Raw genomic sequence first — 15,628 nt, 5'->3', positions numbered from 1 at the left:
TGTGGATGGGAGAATTGGCACACAAGAGGGGATAAGAGCACGTCAGGGTGAGCTGGAGCAATGAGACCACATTTCGTTTACAAACCTGTTAAAAAGATCCAGCTGTTTCTGAGCGTTGTTGTTCCTCTGCTTTTGGCAAATGCCCAGCAGTGAGCAAAGCATAGAGCTGCTCTCCCTATGCGATGAGTCTACAGAGAGAAAACCAGCTGGGTGAGCTGCACCCAACTAATTACCCTGGGAGATCTTCCTTGGGGTAATCCTAGTGGAGAACTTCTTCAGCTCAGGAGAAAGCATTTCAGCCTCCTGTGACTCACTACGGAAGGGCATGAGTGAGCAAATCTCCCATTCCTAAGATTATCCACAAGGAAGATCAGTGCAGGGGAACGAGCTCCTTCAATTTTAACCATGAGAGGAAACTTGACTAGCAAACATAAAAGGTTTATTTTCAAAGTTAATATTTGGTCAAAGATGAAGCTGAAATATCCAGATGCCAGCAGACACACGGTAGAAGCCATCTGTCTTTTCTGATGATTTTTCTTTAAGCACCATGCAAGATACTTTTTTCCTCTTTCAAAATAATCCGTAATGCTTATAAAGCAATTTCCGCTGGAAGATCTTAAATCAGTTTAAAGTAAACTTAATGCTCAAGATCCCTTCACATTGGGTCCCGCCTTGTCCCCTCTGTTTGCCTGCTGGAGAGCTCAACAGCCTTTTCCTTTCAGCCAGCTGACCCAGAAGAGAAATTGAAAGCAAGTTAAAGAGAATACAGTTTACTCTGAAATGGAGTCACAAAAATGACACTTCTGCCATTGCAGGGGAAAAAAAAAAAAAAAAAATCTGGGAGAGACTTCCTGAAGTGAATGCAAAGCAATGGCAATATATTTCAGTGTTATTTCAATTCAACTTGCAGACCAACGCCTCCGCTTTTGTTGCTGCTAACATGGATGCATCCAGCCGCTACACCCGATGTACCATACCACACAGTCATACAATAGAATAAAATAGCACTTTATTGTGCCCGGTTTCTGTTTAACAACTGTAATATTAAAGGCTTCCTCAGAGCAAAATGATACAGAACAGAAAATGGTATAAAGAGAAAAATGACACAAAAGAATGGCAGGGATAAAATGAAGGGGGAAAAAATGCAAGGAGTTAAAAAGGCCAGTAGTAGGAGAGATGGTGACTATACGGTGCCCTTCTGCAAGTGCAGGGCTCCGTATCATGCTTTTCTCTTCCAAACACCATTTTGAGGTAGAGCTGTGCTCTTGCGCATTGTTATCAGAGTAAAGAAAAAGCAAAAATATTTGCTGATGAGATGTGACCTTCCAGGTAGGAGAAGCAGGGCAGCATTCACACTGTACAGATGAGAATTTGATCCCTTGCAATACAAGCCCAAGCAGCTACATTTCCCCCCAGCCCCTTTAAAAACCCAGCCGGAGGATGCAGGTGAGACTGGCCAAGATGCCCAGAGCTATAATAGTGTAGCTGGTTTTCACACTGCTGGCACCACTGATGTTGCACAAGGAAGTCTCGCAGCAGCTGGTAGCAACACCAGCTATGCCAATATTCACGTCAATTGTTGGGCAAAATGCAGAACATTTCTTGGTAATACGCTGGTTACGGTTATCGCCTGAAGTGGGACAGAGAAAAGAGAAAAGTCAGATTTTTTATCTTGTAGAGTTTTTACATACTTCAATGATAGGCTGGCTGTGCAACATCCAGTGGGAATATGTTGTTCTGTACTTAATGCTGTTGGTTTTCCCTTGGGCTTCCTCACACTATGTCAATATTTGCATATATGTGACCTATGGAGACCATCTCCAGGCCTTACTACACCTCTGTTGTTTTCAGGGCCAGATGAGTGCAACCTAGGGCAAGAGTCTGGAGATCTAATGCATTTGTACAGTGCAAGATTGCAAGACATAATCGTCACCATGCCTTGGGATTGCTCCTTCCACACTACCTGGCCCTTTCCAATTCCACCACCTCATGAACATATATTTAATCTTGGAGATGAGGCAAGCGATTTGTGCAGAGGAATCTCCTCTCTTCCGATGTCTCCCTTTCCTGAGTGCATTTAATCAGCAGTGCGGTAATGTTACAATATATTGCAACAGAGATGGGCTATGCTGAGCTCCCAGCTGCTGCAAGGTTTGCCCTCTGTGTGCTACAATCCTCATCAATTCTTTCCCTACACATCCCGGTAGGAGGAGGCTCTACAGTCAGCCTAACCTGAACTCCATCTTGTCATCAGAGCCTTAGAAAAGCTTCACACTCACCAAGTCCTGTGGTAGAATACGTTGTGAGACAGTACTTCTCATGCTCAGAGCATGTGGTTGTACTGAGACAATGCATATTGGAGGATGCATCTTTGCATGTGAAACACATCAAGGAGAAAGCTGCAAAAGAAGCACACAACACACATCGATCACCTCTAGAAATATCTGTAGAAGCACAAAACTGGTGGTGCTGGTCCAGATGGAAGATCTGTCAAGCCCAGCAGTCAGAAGCAAAAAAACTCCTGAGTGTGTGAAACTTGGCCCCAGCGACTCTCCTGGACCCAAATTACTTTAAGCTCAGATTCCTGACACTGGTGTGGTTTGTTCATTTAGTAAGCCTCAAGGGACCTCCCTTTTGGATGTTGATACTTGAGTGTCCCTTGAATCCATTTAAACATCTCACATTCCCAGTGTGCTTTTGCCAAGAGCACCCCGGTCTACTACCACTTGCAGCTTGAAGCTCTTGTGGTTTCTTTCCAACCTGGCTCCTCCAAGTCTTGGTTGCTGGCCACTAGTTCTTGTATGGAAAGAGACCTATGGATTGGATGGAGCTTTGAGCAAACTGTTCTAGTGGAAGGTGGCCTTGCACATAACAGGGGGTTGGAACTAGGTGATCTTTAAGGTCCCTTCCAACTCAAACCGTTCTATGACTCTACGATTCCTGTCCACACTCTTTCACATCCTCAAGTCACCTGAAGTGTCCTGGCTTACACACCCTTTCAAGGAGCACACAAACCAACAGTGAACTATTTAACAAATCTTTTTGAATACAGAAAGGGAGATACACACCTGTTGAGTAACCCCCCTGGCTGTACTAGGCATGAATATTTTGCTGCATGCCCCTCCAACATATCTCAAATGAGGGACAAGTGACCTAGATCTGTTTCTTAGTGTTTGCTGGAAAGATGGATGCATTTGGCTGGTTCACTTTTAGAGCTCTCTTGTGTCAGGAGGCAATCTTGGACCTGTAGAAGGCAGGGCTTAGCAAACCGCCCTCTTGGCTGCAGCAGATTCCTTTTTACAGCCATTCACGGGTGATGACTGAGTCACACTACAAAATGTGTACATCTGTAACATTGCATCTGCAAAGCGCTGTGCTAATACAAACGAATGAGAACAGCTTGCACTTCAGTAAGCCAAAGCAGTCATTCATAGCAAAGAGATCCTTGGGGAAGGTTTCATTGCATGATAAGGGGAATTTCCTACTCATCTGTTTATCTCGAGCAAACACTCCAGCAGTAATGTCACCCACCAGGAATTAGACTCGCTCTCCTCATTTCCAGGATGTCCGTATATATGGCTGGTTAATACCCATCTTATTCTTGTCCTTTAGCTTTGCCTTCCTTGTTCTTTGTCTCCCTCTCCCTTCTTCTCTTTTGTTGAAGCTTCTTTTCTGTTTTTAGTGCCTTTGCCAGCAATGTCCCAACCTCATTGCTGCCCTTGTTTGGCCTTAGACAAGCTCATCTAACTCAAACAGGATCTCTGCTCCTTAACATCCTACTAGCCCAGACCTGGCCGCAGCTCAGACTGTGACCCCAGGTGACCAGGATCACTGTATTTCATAGGAAGCCACAAAAATGCTTTTTAGGGTACTATTCATCCTTTTGTGTCTCTGTGGAAACTGTCTTCTCTTCCTGGTCCAGCTAACAGCCCCTTCTCCCTTTCCATGGCCACCCAGCACTGACCTTCACTTTCCTCTTGTAGTCTGTAGCCCTTAGAGTTCCTACTGTCCCTTTTCCCTCTCCCTGGAGAGCAGCTGGCAGAGCACACAGAGGCCAGGCAACTGGGCTTCCAGTGACTCACATCCCATCTCCCTGTGTTCCCATGCTCAACGCCCTTATGATTGATTGTCAAAGCCTCAGACCTGGTACCTGGCTCGTCCTGACATGCTACCCAGACTATTGAAATTTGCTTCCTACCTTGCTCATTTTCATCTCCAGAACCTTTCAGCTGTCCTGCCTTTCTCTTGCATTCATTATTGTCCTGACACTGCAGGCTAATTTTTTTTTTCTTTTTCTTTTCCCAAGGCTGGGACCCTCCTTCAGAGCATCTCCACACAAAGTGGTATGGTTTCATTCCCTTTTCTTGTGCAAACCCTGTATAGGTACATTTCTGCTCCACCCCGCTGGGAACCACCCTTTCCTCCCAGAATAACCGTACGCTAGAGCAGAGTCCCCAGACTGGGTTTTCCAGACATGTAGCTCATTTTATCCCTTAATTAATGCAGCTTCTTTAATCAAGCCCATTCCAAAGAAAAACTTCCTGAACCTATGCAGGAAACAGTCGAGCTTGTTGCATGTGCAAGTGTTGTTTCATCACAACCTCCCAAAGCTGCTAATTTCGGATTCCAGTTGCCTTGGGACCCTTCCAGCTGGGGGGTGGGGGAAAGCACCCTGCAAGGTTGATTTTGCCAACCTCTCTCTGTTCTCGAGAGGTTTCTCTCTCACCATTTACTATGTAGGACCCTGGAGGCACAGGGGCTCCTAACCTGGGAGCTAAGACCCTGAAGTCAGGTAGAACAATTTTCCTCATGCTACTGAAAAACACTTCTGGTTTTATTGTGCCTGTTGAAATATCTGTTGCAATGAGGGCTAAGTGGGGAAGGGAACAGTATTTCTTTTCAAGTGTGCCCCACTCAGGATGCAAACTGGGGGTTAAACCAGGCTGCCTTTGGAGGTCTCCTGACTGCAGCCAGCAAGACTCTTCCCTGATTGAAAAAGAACATTCCTCAAGGAAGATTTTCATGTGAATAATTCCAGCCACCCAGATAAACAACTTACATGGGTAAAGCATTAGCAAGTGCAAGTACTGGCAGATGTAGGATTTACACCATTAAAATCAGTCAGGTCCAGGATTAACTGGAACAGCAACCAGCCTTCTGGCTAGATTGCACAGCGAAGCAGCACTGTGTATGTGTTAATTTTCACTGACTCCTTTGATAAGTTCGCTGTCTCATTACCTGATCTTTTTAAAAAATGTGATTACAGTTGATAAGCTGCAGGAAAGAATCATTTTATGTATTGCCCTCAACTTTCTCAAACCCATTGAGCACAATGGTTTAGCACATGCCAAGGTTAAAGCCTGTGAAGTCCCATAGCAAGAATATTTACAGCTTCAAATTAAGCATGAGCCTAAATGCTCTGCTAGATCAGGACCAGAATGGCTAGTAATTTGCAGGTAAAACCCTACAGTAGAACCTGAGAAAATTTCAGTTTGCAATAATGCAAAAGCCCCCTGAGCTGTTCCTTGCCTGACCCACAGCCCACCCCTGTGCAAACAGGACCTCTCCCAGTGGCACAGGCAACGGTCTTTGGTAGAGCCCAATCAGGCTAAGTAAAAGCACAGGTTCCCAGTGCACCCTTCCCAAAAAATACAGTTATCAGAATGAGAATAGGACCCTACAACTCCAGCCGAGACCTGGGATCAACATCAGCAAAGTTGCACCTCAAAGCAACAAGCTGCCAGAAGGAGCCAGAGCATCTTCTTGTGGTGTGACATCTCTGACAATTTAGGCAGTGGTGATTTGTAATTGCAAGCAATAAACAAGCAAGTGAATAAAAAATAATCAGGCTATAGTTAGTTATATGTCAGATCTGCAGCTTTATTGCACATACTGCCCTCTCCCTGTCCAGCTCTGTATATCCCTCAGCTAACTCCCTTCTCATGGAGCTGCACCAAGGGCTCCCAGCTGCCTACACTGAGCCGCTCGAGAGCTGGGCTGGGACTGCATGAGTCAAGCGAGTTGGGTATCTTATCCCCTACCTCAGCTCCTCAGCTTCCTTCCAACTTCTGTTGGGGATACGTCCCTTGCCTTCTTATCCTGAGGACTGTGATGTTGTCTAGACCCTAATGACCCTTCAGCTTTACCATTCATGCTGCAAAATGCCCTTGTCATCCTGCAATATCAAAGACATGCCCCAGCTCTGGGGGTCTTCCTAGTGCAAAGCAATCCTTGGAGACTCACCACTCTCCGTGCACAGGGCTATGACGAGCACGACAAGAAGAGAAGTCTTCATCCTTTATAGGTCTTGCAGCCTCCAAAACAAGGAGAACTCACCCAGGGCAGGTTTTATAGCTCCACGGTGTTTGCTTTGATGCTAGGATAATAACTATAGGGTTGCTGTGTCAGACGGGGTAATTGAGAGTAACGTGTCAGTGCTTGTGTGTGGAAGTATGCTACTCTGGAAACAGGCATACATTCCTCCCCACTTTTCTTTTCCTAGTTGTTTCACAATGCAGCTTGTTCATCTGGTATGAAGAATGCAACAGTTTCTAATTCTGGATAAGTGGAGGAAAAGGAAAAGACAAAACCAAAACAGTGTCCATGTGAGAAGAGGAATGTTTTCTTTCCAGGCCAGCCTAGGTCTCAGAACAGACTGCATCCTTAAAGATCGTGTACTCCCACACTGTTTTAGTGCATATGTAAATTGGTTGAATTTAAAATTGAAATCAGGATTGAAACTTCTACAAAATGTCTCCCAGGATTGTCAATACAGCTAGATCAGAAGAGCAGTATCCTTCCACTGCATTTCATAGGGGACCAGACATCATTTTCTGTGGGCCTTTTTAAGACAGAAGTTCAAAATCATAAATGTTTCTGTTAAAAAAAATGGATGCTTTATATGAGGGAAAATGTTGTCTTATTAGAAAATAAATTCCACTGAGCAATGAGAATGACCACTTAAATTAAAAAATAGAAATAACACCCCCTCCCATCACATTGAACAAGCTGTGATTTTTATTCACAGATTACAAAAAATAAATGTCAGGGAGGAAATAACCAAACCAGTTAAAGCATGGAGAATGCGGGATTGCCTGATAAAAGACTCATTAAGCCTTCAGAAAAAAAATAAAATCATAGCCAGCCAAAATTCTGTGAAATGCCAAATAGGAGTACTCCACTGGATTTCCATACGGTGCTCTTTATTCCTCCTTTTTGATCATGTTTCATCCTACCTCCCTGCATAAAAATCGAAATCTTTCCCATCTTCTGATCGCTGTTGCCTTTTCCTCCCACAGTTTTCTTTCTGCAGTCTGGTCATGGGGGTGGAGGCACAGTCCCAGAAATAGTCCAGCTGGATCCCTTTCACATGACACTCAGAGCTGCAGGAGCAACCTGCATGCCCCAAGCCTCTGCCAGTGACTCTGCCCCTTGCTGCTCTCCATCTGTTTTATTTCCTTTTTTTCTTAATCTCAAAGTTGCTTAGATTTCCATCTCCCATTAAAAATTTGGGCTTCAGATATGACCCACCTACAGTCATCAATCTCATTGAAAAGGCACGCCTCGCTCTTGAGGTGATGTAAGTCTTTCCAACACCTCTAAATTGGACATATAAATATTGTTAGTATGGAGACCTGTGTGACTAAGGTGAGGAAATTTCTGCTTTCTCAATAGGTAGGTCATGAAACTCAGTTGGAACAGAGGTGGCAATTAACCAAGAGAGCTCAAAGGAGGGGAGCTGCTTGGCTTCACAAGGCACCAGGCAGGAGCAAAACAGAAGCTGGCACCCTCCATACCAGGTAGTGCAACCCTCTACTGTCAAATACTTTCTTCTCCCCACTCCAGAAGAGGTTTCATGAATCTTTATTGGAAAATCAACTTTTATTTCTGACTGTTTTGGGTAACAGCAGCAAAGGGGGCTCTAGTCACAAGGTGATGCCATTCTGCAGCCGGTACGTTGTGCTGCAGAGGCAGCCCACACTCAGATTTATTTCAGCCAACAGCATCCATTAACAGGTACAGAAATAGCAGCTCATCCAAGCACTCCCCCCCCCCATCCCCGCCTCAGTAGTCTCATCCAAGCAAAAACTAAAATATCTCTTGTCTCCTAGAAGCTGCTGAGATTTTGAAACAGCAAGGCTGTATTTTGTAAAGGAATTATTGCAGGATTTCTGACAGTGAGATTTTCCATTAGATGGTCCTGCACTCTTCCAACTGGTCCCATATGTCCCTCTGATACTAGTGTTATCTTTGTCCGTCACCAGTGCCAGATGAGAGAAATTGAAAAAGACTTAGAAGGGTAGAAAGGACAGGGATGATTAGGACACCAGAGGGACCAAAGCAAAGAAGATAACATTGCAGTTTACAAGTATTTGGAAGTTAGGAACTTCAAGAAGAATTTGGAAAGAGTAACAGGGTATTTAGCTGGAATTGGAGGGTGGAGTGGAAAGACATACTTCCCTTCACACAGTTGCTGAGTGGAGAAGGAAGGAGAGTGTTTTCATTCATCTTGTTCTAAACCTGGTTGAAATTGTCACGTGAGAAGGACAAATGACTTCTTTATTTTAGTGAAAACATGTAGTTTTCATGAAACAAAAGATGAAATTTAAAAGTAACTGTGTAATTCAGATTTTTTTACTAAATGTGGATTTTCAAGTTGGCCAAAAGCTTTGAGAATCATTTCAGAAATTATTGTGAATAACATATAGAAGAAGTGGTTAAAAACCAGTGCAAAAATCCAAGTTTCTGTTGGTCCCTCAGCACAGAAATGCTACAACGCTACCATTCTTCAGTTAGCCCATCTCATATTTAAATAAATGCCAGAACACTCTCCTTGCCCAGAAATTAAATCTTTATAGGATGACTGAACCTAATCACATCTTCACAGCCTTCAGCCAGCACTGCGGTTTCTCCCCGTTGCACAGAAACACACGTGTTCCTCAGCCTTGTCTGGAGTGCTGGTTGAGCAGGACTCCCGTCAAATGCAGCTGGGCTGCAAATATGAGGTCTTTTTTTTCAGGTGCCCCTTTACACAGGCCCTCCCAAAACATAGCACTGCACTTGTAAGCTGCTCGTCCAGTTCCAAGAGTGGATGTATTTTGCCCGTTTCAGCTACAGTTCCACTCCTCCAAGAGCTGCAGGGCATCTCCACCCTCAAGAACTGCAGGAGATCTCCTCCCCAAGAGCTGTGGGGCATCTCCACCCCATCTCCTCCATCTCCAAGCCCAGAAATGCAGCAGTGACAGAGGAAAGAGAAGGAGCAGAGACCTCCCCAACAGATCAGACACGGGTCACCTCTGCCAGGCTCTTTCTGCTCGTTTCCCCTGTCCCTGCTGGGAAGTCATGAGCAATCACTCAGACAAGCAGCATCTTTTCTAGGCAGGCACAGAGGTCCCTTTTCCATTAGGACAGATTCCAGCATCATCATCCTCATCTTGGAGATCTATAGCATCTTAGGGTGGGGCCTTTACCTATTCTAAAAGCTGAAACCACCCACCCTGCAGAGATCACATGAGAACTTTGCAGCACTACCAGAAGCACAACCAGTACCTGCCAACCCCCCAGCCTTGGGTGTCAGCCGTTACAAAAACAATTCTTGCTGTTGCTTGCAATGGGAACCACATGAACATCTTGGACCTTTCCAGACTGACACCTTGATTCGTTAGCACTGAGTGATCAGGCAGAACATCTGGCTTTATGGAGTGTCTGCCTTGAGCTGCTGGATGCATCTGAGTCAATTGAGAAAAGTAGCCAGGAGAAGACTCCCAGGCACTAAAAAGAGGAATTCAATGTGAAGTAGAGATTCAGACAACAGCCTTTTCTGGCAGAGCTGTTTTCTCAGGCTGATCTTAGTGTGGATATAGCAAATACACTCTAGAATAACATAAATCTTTATTTTGCCTGACAATTGTCACACACATGTTATCAAAAGAGCTTTCCCAGGGAAAATCAGTACAAAACAACAAATGATACAGGGGAAAAAATAGGAGCTATACTGCTGTGCCATTTTGTGGATGGGATCTAAAGCAATATCTTGGAAAAAACAGGGTACCATAGACCCTGTTGGAGACACTTGACAGAGGATGTTGGTTTCTCAGTTAGGGAATACCTTGTTGGGTCGTCACATCTTCTTCCACACCTCATCACAATCCTGCCCTGATGACACATACCAGGCTGGCCACAACTCCCAGGAACATTACAGCATAGCTGATTTTTATGCTGTTGGCACCACTGAAATTGCACAGGGAGGTACTACAGCATTTGGTAGAATAAGCTGCCATACCGAAGTTCACATTCGTCTCAGGGCAGTCTACAGAACATTTCTTGGTGATGCGGTGTCCGATGTCCTTGCCTGGATGGAGAATAGATAAGAAAGGAGAACTGTGATTTAAGATTCTTTTGCAAGAGCTGACCAGAGAACAATAGGAGGAGGTGTATTGCACTATGCCTAATTTGCAGTGCAGCAATAACAGCTATCAGCAGATTTGATGACGGCTGGGTGAGTATCCACACAACCTGGATCAAATGCATGACACTAGAAAGTCCTGGAAGCACACCATGCTTCCTATGGGACAGCAAAAAATCACTGCCAATGCATTTTTGGTTTCTAAACCCCATTTTTTACACACAAACCCTTTCCATCCTCTATCACGAAGCATGTGTGTGAGCTCTCAGATGAAGCAACAGAGTCTGCTCATGAAAATCTGTGTGCTCCAGCCAGCCCTGCCACAAGGTGGTGAGGAGTGTACCCCAGGTGGTGGATCACAGAGCACTGCTGAGGGATTCACACCTGCTGCGATTCTTAAACCTCAGTGATTTTCCAACAAGACCAACTAGTGCCCTAAAAAATCTATTGCCCATCAGTGTCTTTGGAGGGAAAAAAGGAGGAGAAAAAGAAAAAACAAAAAAAACAAAGCAAAAAAAAAAAAAAAAAAAACAACCTTGACACATTGCTGGTACTCACCAAACCCAGCAGAGCTGTATGTGGTTACACAGTATTTCTCATTGTCTTCACACTTATAGGTTTTAAGGCAGTTCCAGTTGGAGTGCTCGTTGTCACATGTGTAGCAAAACAGTGAGGAAGCTGGAAAAAGCGCACATGACACCTGTTAGTGGTTTCCAGCAATGTCCTCCTGGGAAGAAAGTGTCAAAAGCCATGTCCCTTCTTGGAAAATACAAGGTGAAAAATATGTTACGAACAAGTTTTCACAGCAAGTGAAATAAGAGGTTGGGTTTGATTAATGAAGCTGAAAAAGGAAACAACCAGAACAAAACAATTTCCTTTCTTTACTTGAGATTTTCAGTGATTAAATTTGAAAACACGTTCTTCAGCCTGAGCAGCACTCTCAGGTGACCTTTCTTTCTCACCCAGGTCCACATTGGCCTGGTTGACAGCCAGCCTTGAAAAGCAGAACTCACAACCTGCCCAGCTGGGTCTAGTATAGTTCTGGCAAGGAAAGGATGAACTGGCACTGTTCTCAGGTGAGAGCTTAGTTTTTTAGTATTTTCAGACTGCATCTGCAAAACACCATACAGACATTAATTAATTAGAGCCTACGACACCCCTGTGAGCTAAATTACTGAGCATGGAGCCACATTAAAGGGAGTTCCCTGGGAGAGGTTGCTCTGGACAATAGAGAGATTATTTCTACCAGCGCCTGGAACAACATGTTCTCAGTGATATTATTAGCAGGGCTGAGCCAGCTCTATCACAAAGCCAGAAGGAGATGGGAAATGCATTTCTGAGCAAAACTGAAAGAAATTGAGTCAAACTTCCAGGCTGGCCAGCAGGCCATGCTAGAAACATATGCATGTGCCATCTCATTCCCTGGAGGTGGATTCACAATTGATGGAAGCTGTTTCTCTCCTGTGCAGAGTCCCATGAAGTGCTCCTCATGTCTGAGCAGGGGTGACAGAGGCAGCTGAGCTGCTCTCAGGAAAGCCTGCTCCGTTGTCACCAGTGGTGGACAGCTCTTGGCTGTAGGTGACCAAATTGCACACCAGGGTCCTCCATTGTTAAGCCGTAATTTTGCTTGCTCAGCTCCTCTTGGCCTTCTTAACCTAGGAAGGCTCTCATTTCTGCACAGAATAGCCCCTTTCAATTGAATTTGTACCCATTTTCCACAATGAAACTCCTCTCAGGGAGTCTCCAAAGCCCAGCTTCTGCTGATTTACGTTCATCTCTGAAGCTGAACCTGCCTGTGACGCTTGGTTAGACAATTCCAGAAGCAGTCTTAAAAGAGAATTAAAAGCCATTTTATGCCCTAACTGCCTCAGGTAGGTGAATAAAAGGCCTCCTCTCTGTGATGTGGGGAGCTCAGGTGCCTTGGGTACAGCTCTGCGTGCCTCAGCATATGACTGACCATCTTGCTCTGAAACCTACGCAGTTGCTCTTTTCCTAGTGTCAGGTGTTGCAAGCGCAGGTGTTCTCCAAAACAGCAGATAAAAACATTCTTGTGGCATCCTGGTTTTAATTTCTCTTTAACTGACTACTCAACACCTGCTGTTTCTCCACCACTTGCATAAGTCAAGCCTCTCACCTCTCCAGTGGAGGTTCACCAACCAGAGCTGTGGGCTACCATTCTTCTGCAGACCATGGCAAAGCAATCCCAGCCACGCTGCCTAGCAAGTGTTACGGCACTTTACAGACCCTGTAGCTCTCTCTGATCTGCTTTTCTTCCACATCTCACAAAGCTGTTCTACAGACCCTGTAGCTCTCTCTGATCTGCTTTTCTTCCACATCTCACAAAGCTGTTCAAACCACTTCCTGATGCAGTAGGAGCCCAGACCCCAGCATGTGTGCAAAAGCAACTGAAGTGAACTCATGTTCACCGACTGATGCAAGGAAAATCTCTCCCAGTCGGGAAACAATAACAGCTTAAACCATTGTAACTGTTATAAAGCCTTCCCTGCCTCTGGCCTCCACCCTCCATTAGCTCTAGTTTTGCAAATGCAGCCAGAAATAGCCTTAACGGTGCAAAAAGGCTTGCAGGACTCCTTGGGATTTCAAATCCATGCACAGCGCCAATGTTTCTCAACTGCACATTCCTATGTAGTCACATCTGCACCTCCTTTTGCAAGACAAGCACAGAGCATTGTGGACCCCCATTACAAACACATTCACTCCCGGACACTTAAAAAAGCTCTTCAAACCTACGAGCAAAGGGCTCTTAGGCTTTCAAATACCTGCCAGCAATCTAGTTTCTTGACTGTAATTTCATTGTGTGATATAAAGTGAAACACTGGCAGAAGATGTCATGTCAATACCAGCTGTATTTACCCTTATCAACAACTCCTCAAGTTTCATTCAGGAGCAAAAATAAAACCAAAGGCAAAGCAGTGAGTCCAGCCAAATTCATATCAGCATTTTTCAGTCCACATGTCTACCTTCAGATGTGAGTGGTCAGAGCTTGCTACTTGGAGGTGTGAGAAACCAGGGCAGTTAGCTCATCTTCTTTGGGTTATGGGTACCTCAACAGAATGCACTCAGAAGCTAAAGCTCAACCACACTAAATATTGCTCGATGCAGCTGATGCCAAAGAAAACCTGCACTACCAAGACCTCACCAATTGCAATAAAAGCTGTCAAACATTCGTGTCCCTGCGTTATCTCTGATTTCTCTTCTGGTATTTTCATCCTCTCCATCTGGCTCTCCCAGCCTTTGCAAAGCCTTACCTCGCTCGGCACATAGGGCTGTCACCAGCAGGGCAATCAGAAAAGTCTTCATGGTTGTTGTGCCCTCAGCACCTGAACAATGTGGAATGGTGCACCACGGTAAGGTTTTATACTGGGACTGCGTTTACTTTGACTTCCTTTGATTACAGTAATTTGAGGTTTTGGGAGTGACAGCACATAAGATGTGCTCAGTGATGGGTGTGTTTGTGTGTAGGAACCTATTATGAGGCTCCAGGTAGCAATTTTTTTTGCATCTTATTCAGATCCAATCTTTTTTTCCAAGGCCTACTCCTGCTGACCATGTCCACATTGCTAATTTGGGGAACAATTTATGTAATTCAAACATGGGAGTCCCTCCTTATCCTGTTGGGCTGAACTGCAAAACTTGGAGCAAAGCAGAGGCAGCTGCACCAGTCTGGGACAGCTTATCACTTGCAAGATAGTAGGTGTCATCTGACATTCACCATATTTTCTCTCTGCTCTCTATATATGAGCACTTCATATCTGTGGGAAGTGGGAGAGCAGGCAATAAAGAAAATTTTTTTGCTGGATTGCCTGCAATCATTCAGAATTATTTCACTTTTACTAAGGAACGTGCTTTAAGCAGAAATCCAGCTTGCATCATTCCTGCAACAACACTATTTGTGCCTTGAGGACTGTCACTCAGAGGCTCCCATGGTCCAGGCAGGGACAGGATCTGATGCTTTTGTTTTGCTCTGCTTCTCTGTCCTCCAGAAGCATCCAGGGTTTCCAAGTGACAATGTTTGTTGCTACCTGTAGACCAACTCTGAACTCTGTCAGGTTTTTCCAGTCCCTCATGACCTTTCCAGTCCTTCTGGACTCCCTCCTTCTGCTCCCACAACTACTTCATCACCTCTTGCCAAATGATTCAGGATGCAGCAGAAGCACAAAGTGCATGGAAATGGCTGCAGGAGTTAAGCTCCAAATGGGAGCAAAAATAACTGAAAAATAAAACAAGTCCTGGTCGAAAGACATCTCAGCAGACCAGGACCTACCATCTTTAGAGAGAGAAATGACCAAGGGGAGCTCAGAGTCAAGGTTTGTAAGGTCACAAATGGCATGCAAACAGAATAAAGAACATCCAGTTGCTCTTTGTCTTCCCCAAATTACTCTCCAAGGATTTGGTTCATAGGGTCTTCTGATCACCTGTCTGCAAGATCCTGGGCAGATGGCCCCATGCTCAACCCCTGCGATGAGGCTTTTGCTTCCAGTCATTCTTCCCTCACCCAGCGCCTCCTTTTCTACAGCAGCTTCAGCCCCCAATGATTTCTATCTCTGCCTGTGCCCAGAGCAGGGTGGAAGAGATGAGTATCCAGTTTTCAGTCTTCCACTCTGTTCTTTGGATTTTCCCTGACCTTGAGCATGAATCTTTAATTACCTCCTTTTTTTAGCAAGGATGTGAAAGACCCACGTGACAGCTAATGTAGCAACTGTACTTCGGAAATAATCTGTGAAAAAGTCATACTCTCCAAACAAGACTTCATATAAATACATGCATGAACGAGATCAAGCAGGAAACTTGATCAACTGGGCATGGGAGGAAATAGTAGGTATTATTCTACATGTTTGTTTTATGTATAATAGCCAGGCTTCTCTCAGCCAGCTGGAGAAATGGAAAACAAAACTTTCTTCCCTCCATCCACATTGAAAATTCAGAAACAAAACTGAATTATGGCACTGAATTCAGCTTATCTTGGAGCCAACCGAGCAGAAAAATGCAGCTCCTCAGCAGAAGGAAGGGAGCAACGCGTGAACACAGCCCAAAACAAGAAAGAAGAAAGGCTTTGAAATTAAAACAAATAAATGAACAGTAAATAAATGAGACTGTTAAAGGAAAGTGCAGCTGAATAGAAAATCTGCAAGTGAGAAATGGGCTGTAGGAAGTGGAAATGTGAGAAAGCATTTAAATAGATTAGAGAGAGGGAAGGTTAAT

At 44.6% G+C, this 15,628-nt stretch overlaps 2 protein-coding genes across 2 annotated transcripts; both read right to left on the bottom strand.

Moving 5' to 3' along the window:
* Positions 1-987: 987 nt before the first annotated feature.
* On the bottom strand, positions 988-6,450 carry LOC121085771 (lymphocyte antigen 6E-like). Its single transcript, XM_040588756.1, has 3 exons — positions 6,244-6,450; positions 2,280-2,399; positions 988-1,630 (listed from the first exon to the last, which is right to left on the bottom strand). The coding sequence occupies exons 1-3, from the start codon at positions 6,293-6,295 to the stop codon at positions 1,422-1,424; spliced, it is 381 nt and encodes a 126-aa protein (XP_040444690.1). The 5' UTR covers positions 6,296-6,450; the 3' UTR covers positions 988-1,421.
* Positions 6,451-9,974: 3,524 nt separating this feature from the next.
* Positions 9,975-13,726, bottom strand: LOC121085602 (lymphocyte antigen 6E-like). The gene is made up of 3 exons (XM_040588429.1): positions 13,675-13,726; positions 10,964-11,083; positions 9,975-10,351 (listed from the first exon to the last, which is right to left on the bottom strand). Exons 1-3 carry the CDS (start codon positions 13,724-13,726, stop codon positions 10,143-10,145), a joined length of 381 nt encoding a protein of 126 aa, XP_040444363.1. The 3' UTR covers positions 9,975-10,142.
* Between the last annotated feature and the right edge of the window lie 1,902 nt (positions 13,727-15,628).

This window comes from Falco naumanni, chromosome 3 (genome assembly GCF_017639655.2).
Source record: "Falco naumanni isolate bFalNau1 chromosome 3, bFalNau1.pat, whole genome shotgun sequence".
Classification (NCBI taxonomy): Eukaryota; Metazoa; Chordata; class Aves; order Falconiformes; family Falconidae; genus Falco; species Falco naumanni.
This window is presented reverse-complemented; position numbering and strand designations above follow the sequence as displayed.

Excerpts from the sequence above, each read along its gene's own strand:
- LOC121085602 (XM_040588429.1), bottom strand. The coding sequence starts at position 13,726 with ATGAAGACTTTTCTGATTGCCCTGCTGGTGACAGCCCTATGTGCCGAG. Across the intron at positions 11,084-13,674 it reads AGCCCTATGTGCCGAGCGAG|CTTCCTCACTGTTTTGCTAC; the intron begins GTAAGGCTTTGC and ends CGCTTTTTCCAG. Across the intron at positions 10,352-10,963 it reads ATACAGCTCTGCTGGGTTTG|GCAAGGACATCGGACACCGC; the intron begins GTGAGTACCAGC and ends TTCTCCATCCAG.
- LOC121085771 (XM_040588756.1), bottom strand. The coding sequence starts at position 6,295 with ATGAAGACTTCTCTTCTTGTCGTGCTCGTCATAGCCCTGTGCACGGAG. Across the intron at positions 2,400-6,243 it reads AGCCCTGTGCACGGAGAGTG|CTTTCTCCTTGATGTGTTTC; the intron begins GTGAGTCTCCAA and ends CTTCTTTTGCAG. Across the intron at positions 1,631-2,279 it reads GTATTCTACCACAGGACTTG|GCGATAACCGTAACCAGCGT; the intron begins GTGAGTGTGAAG and ends GTCCCACTTCAG.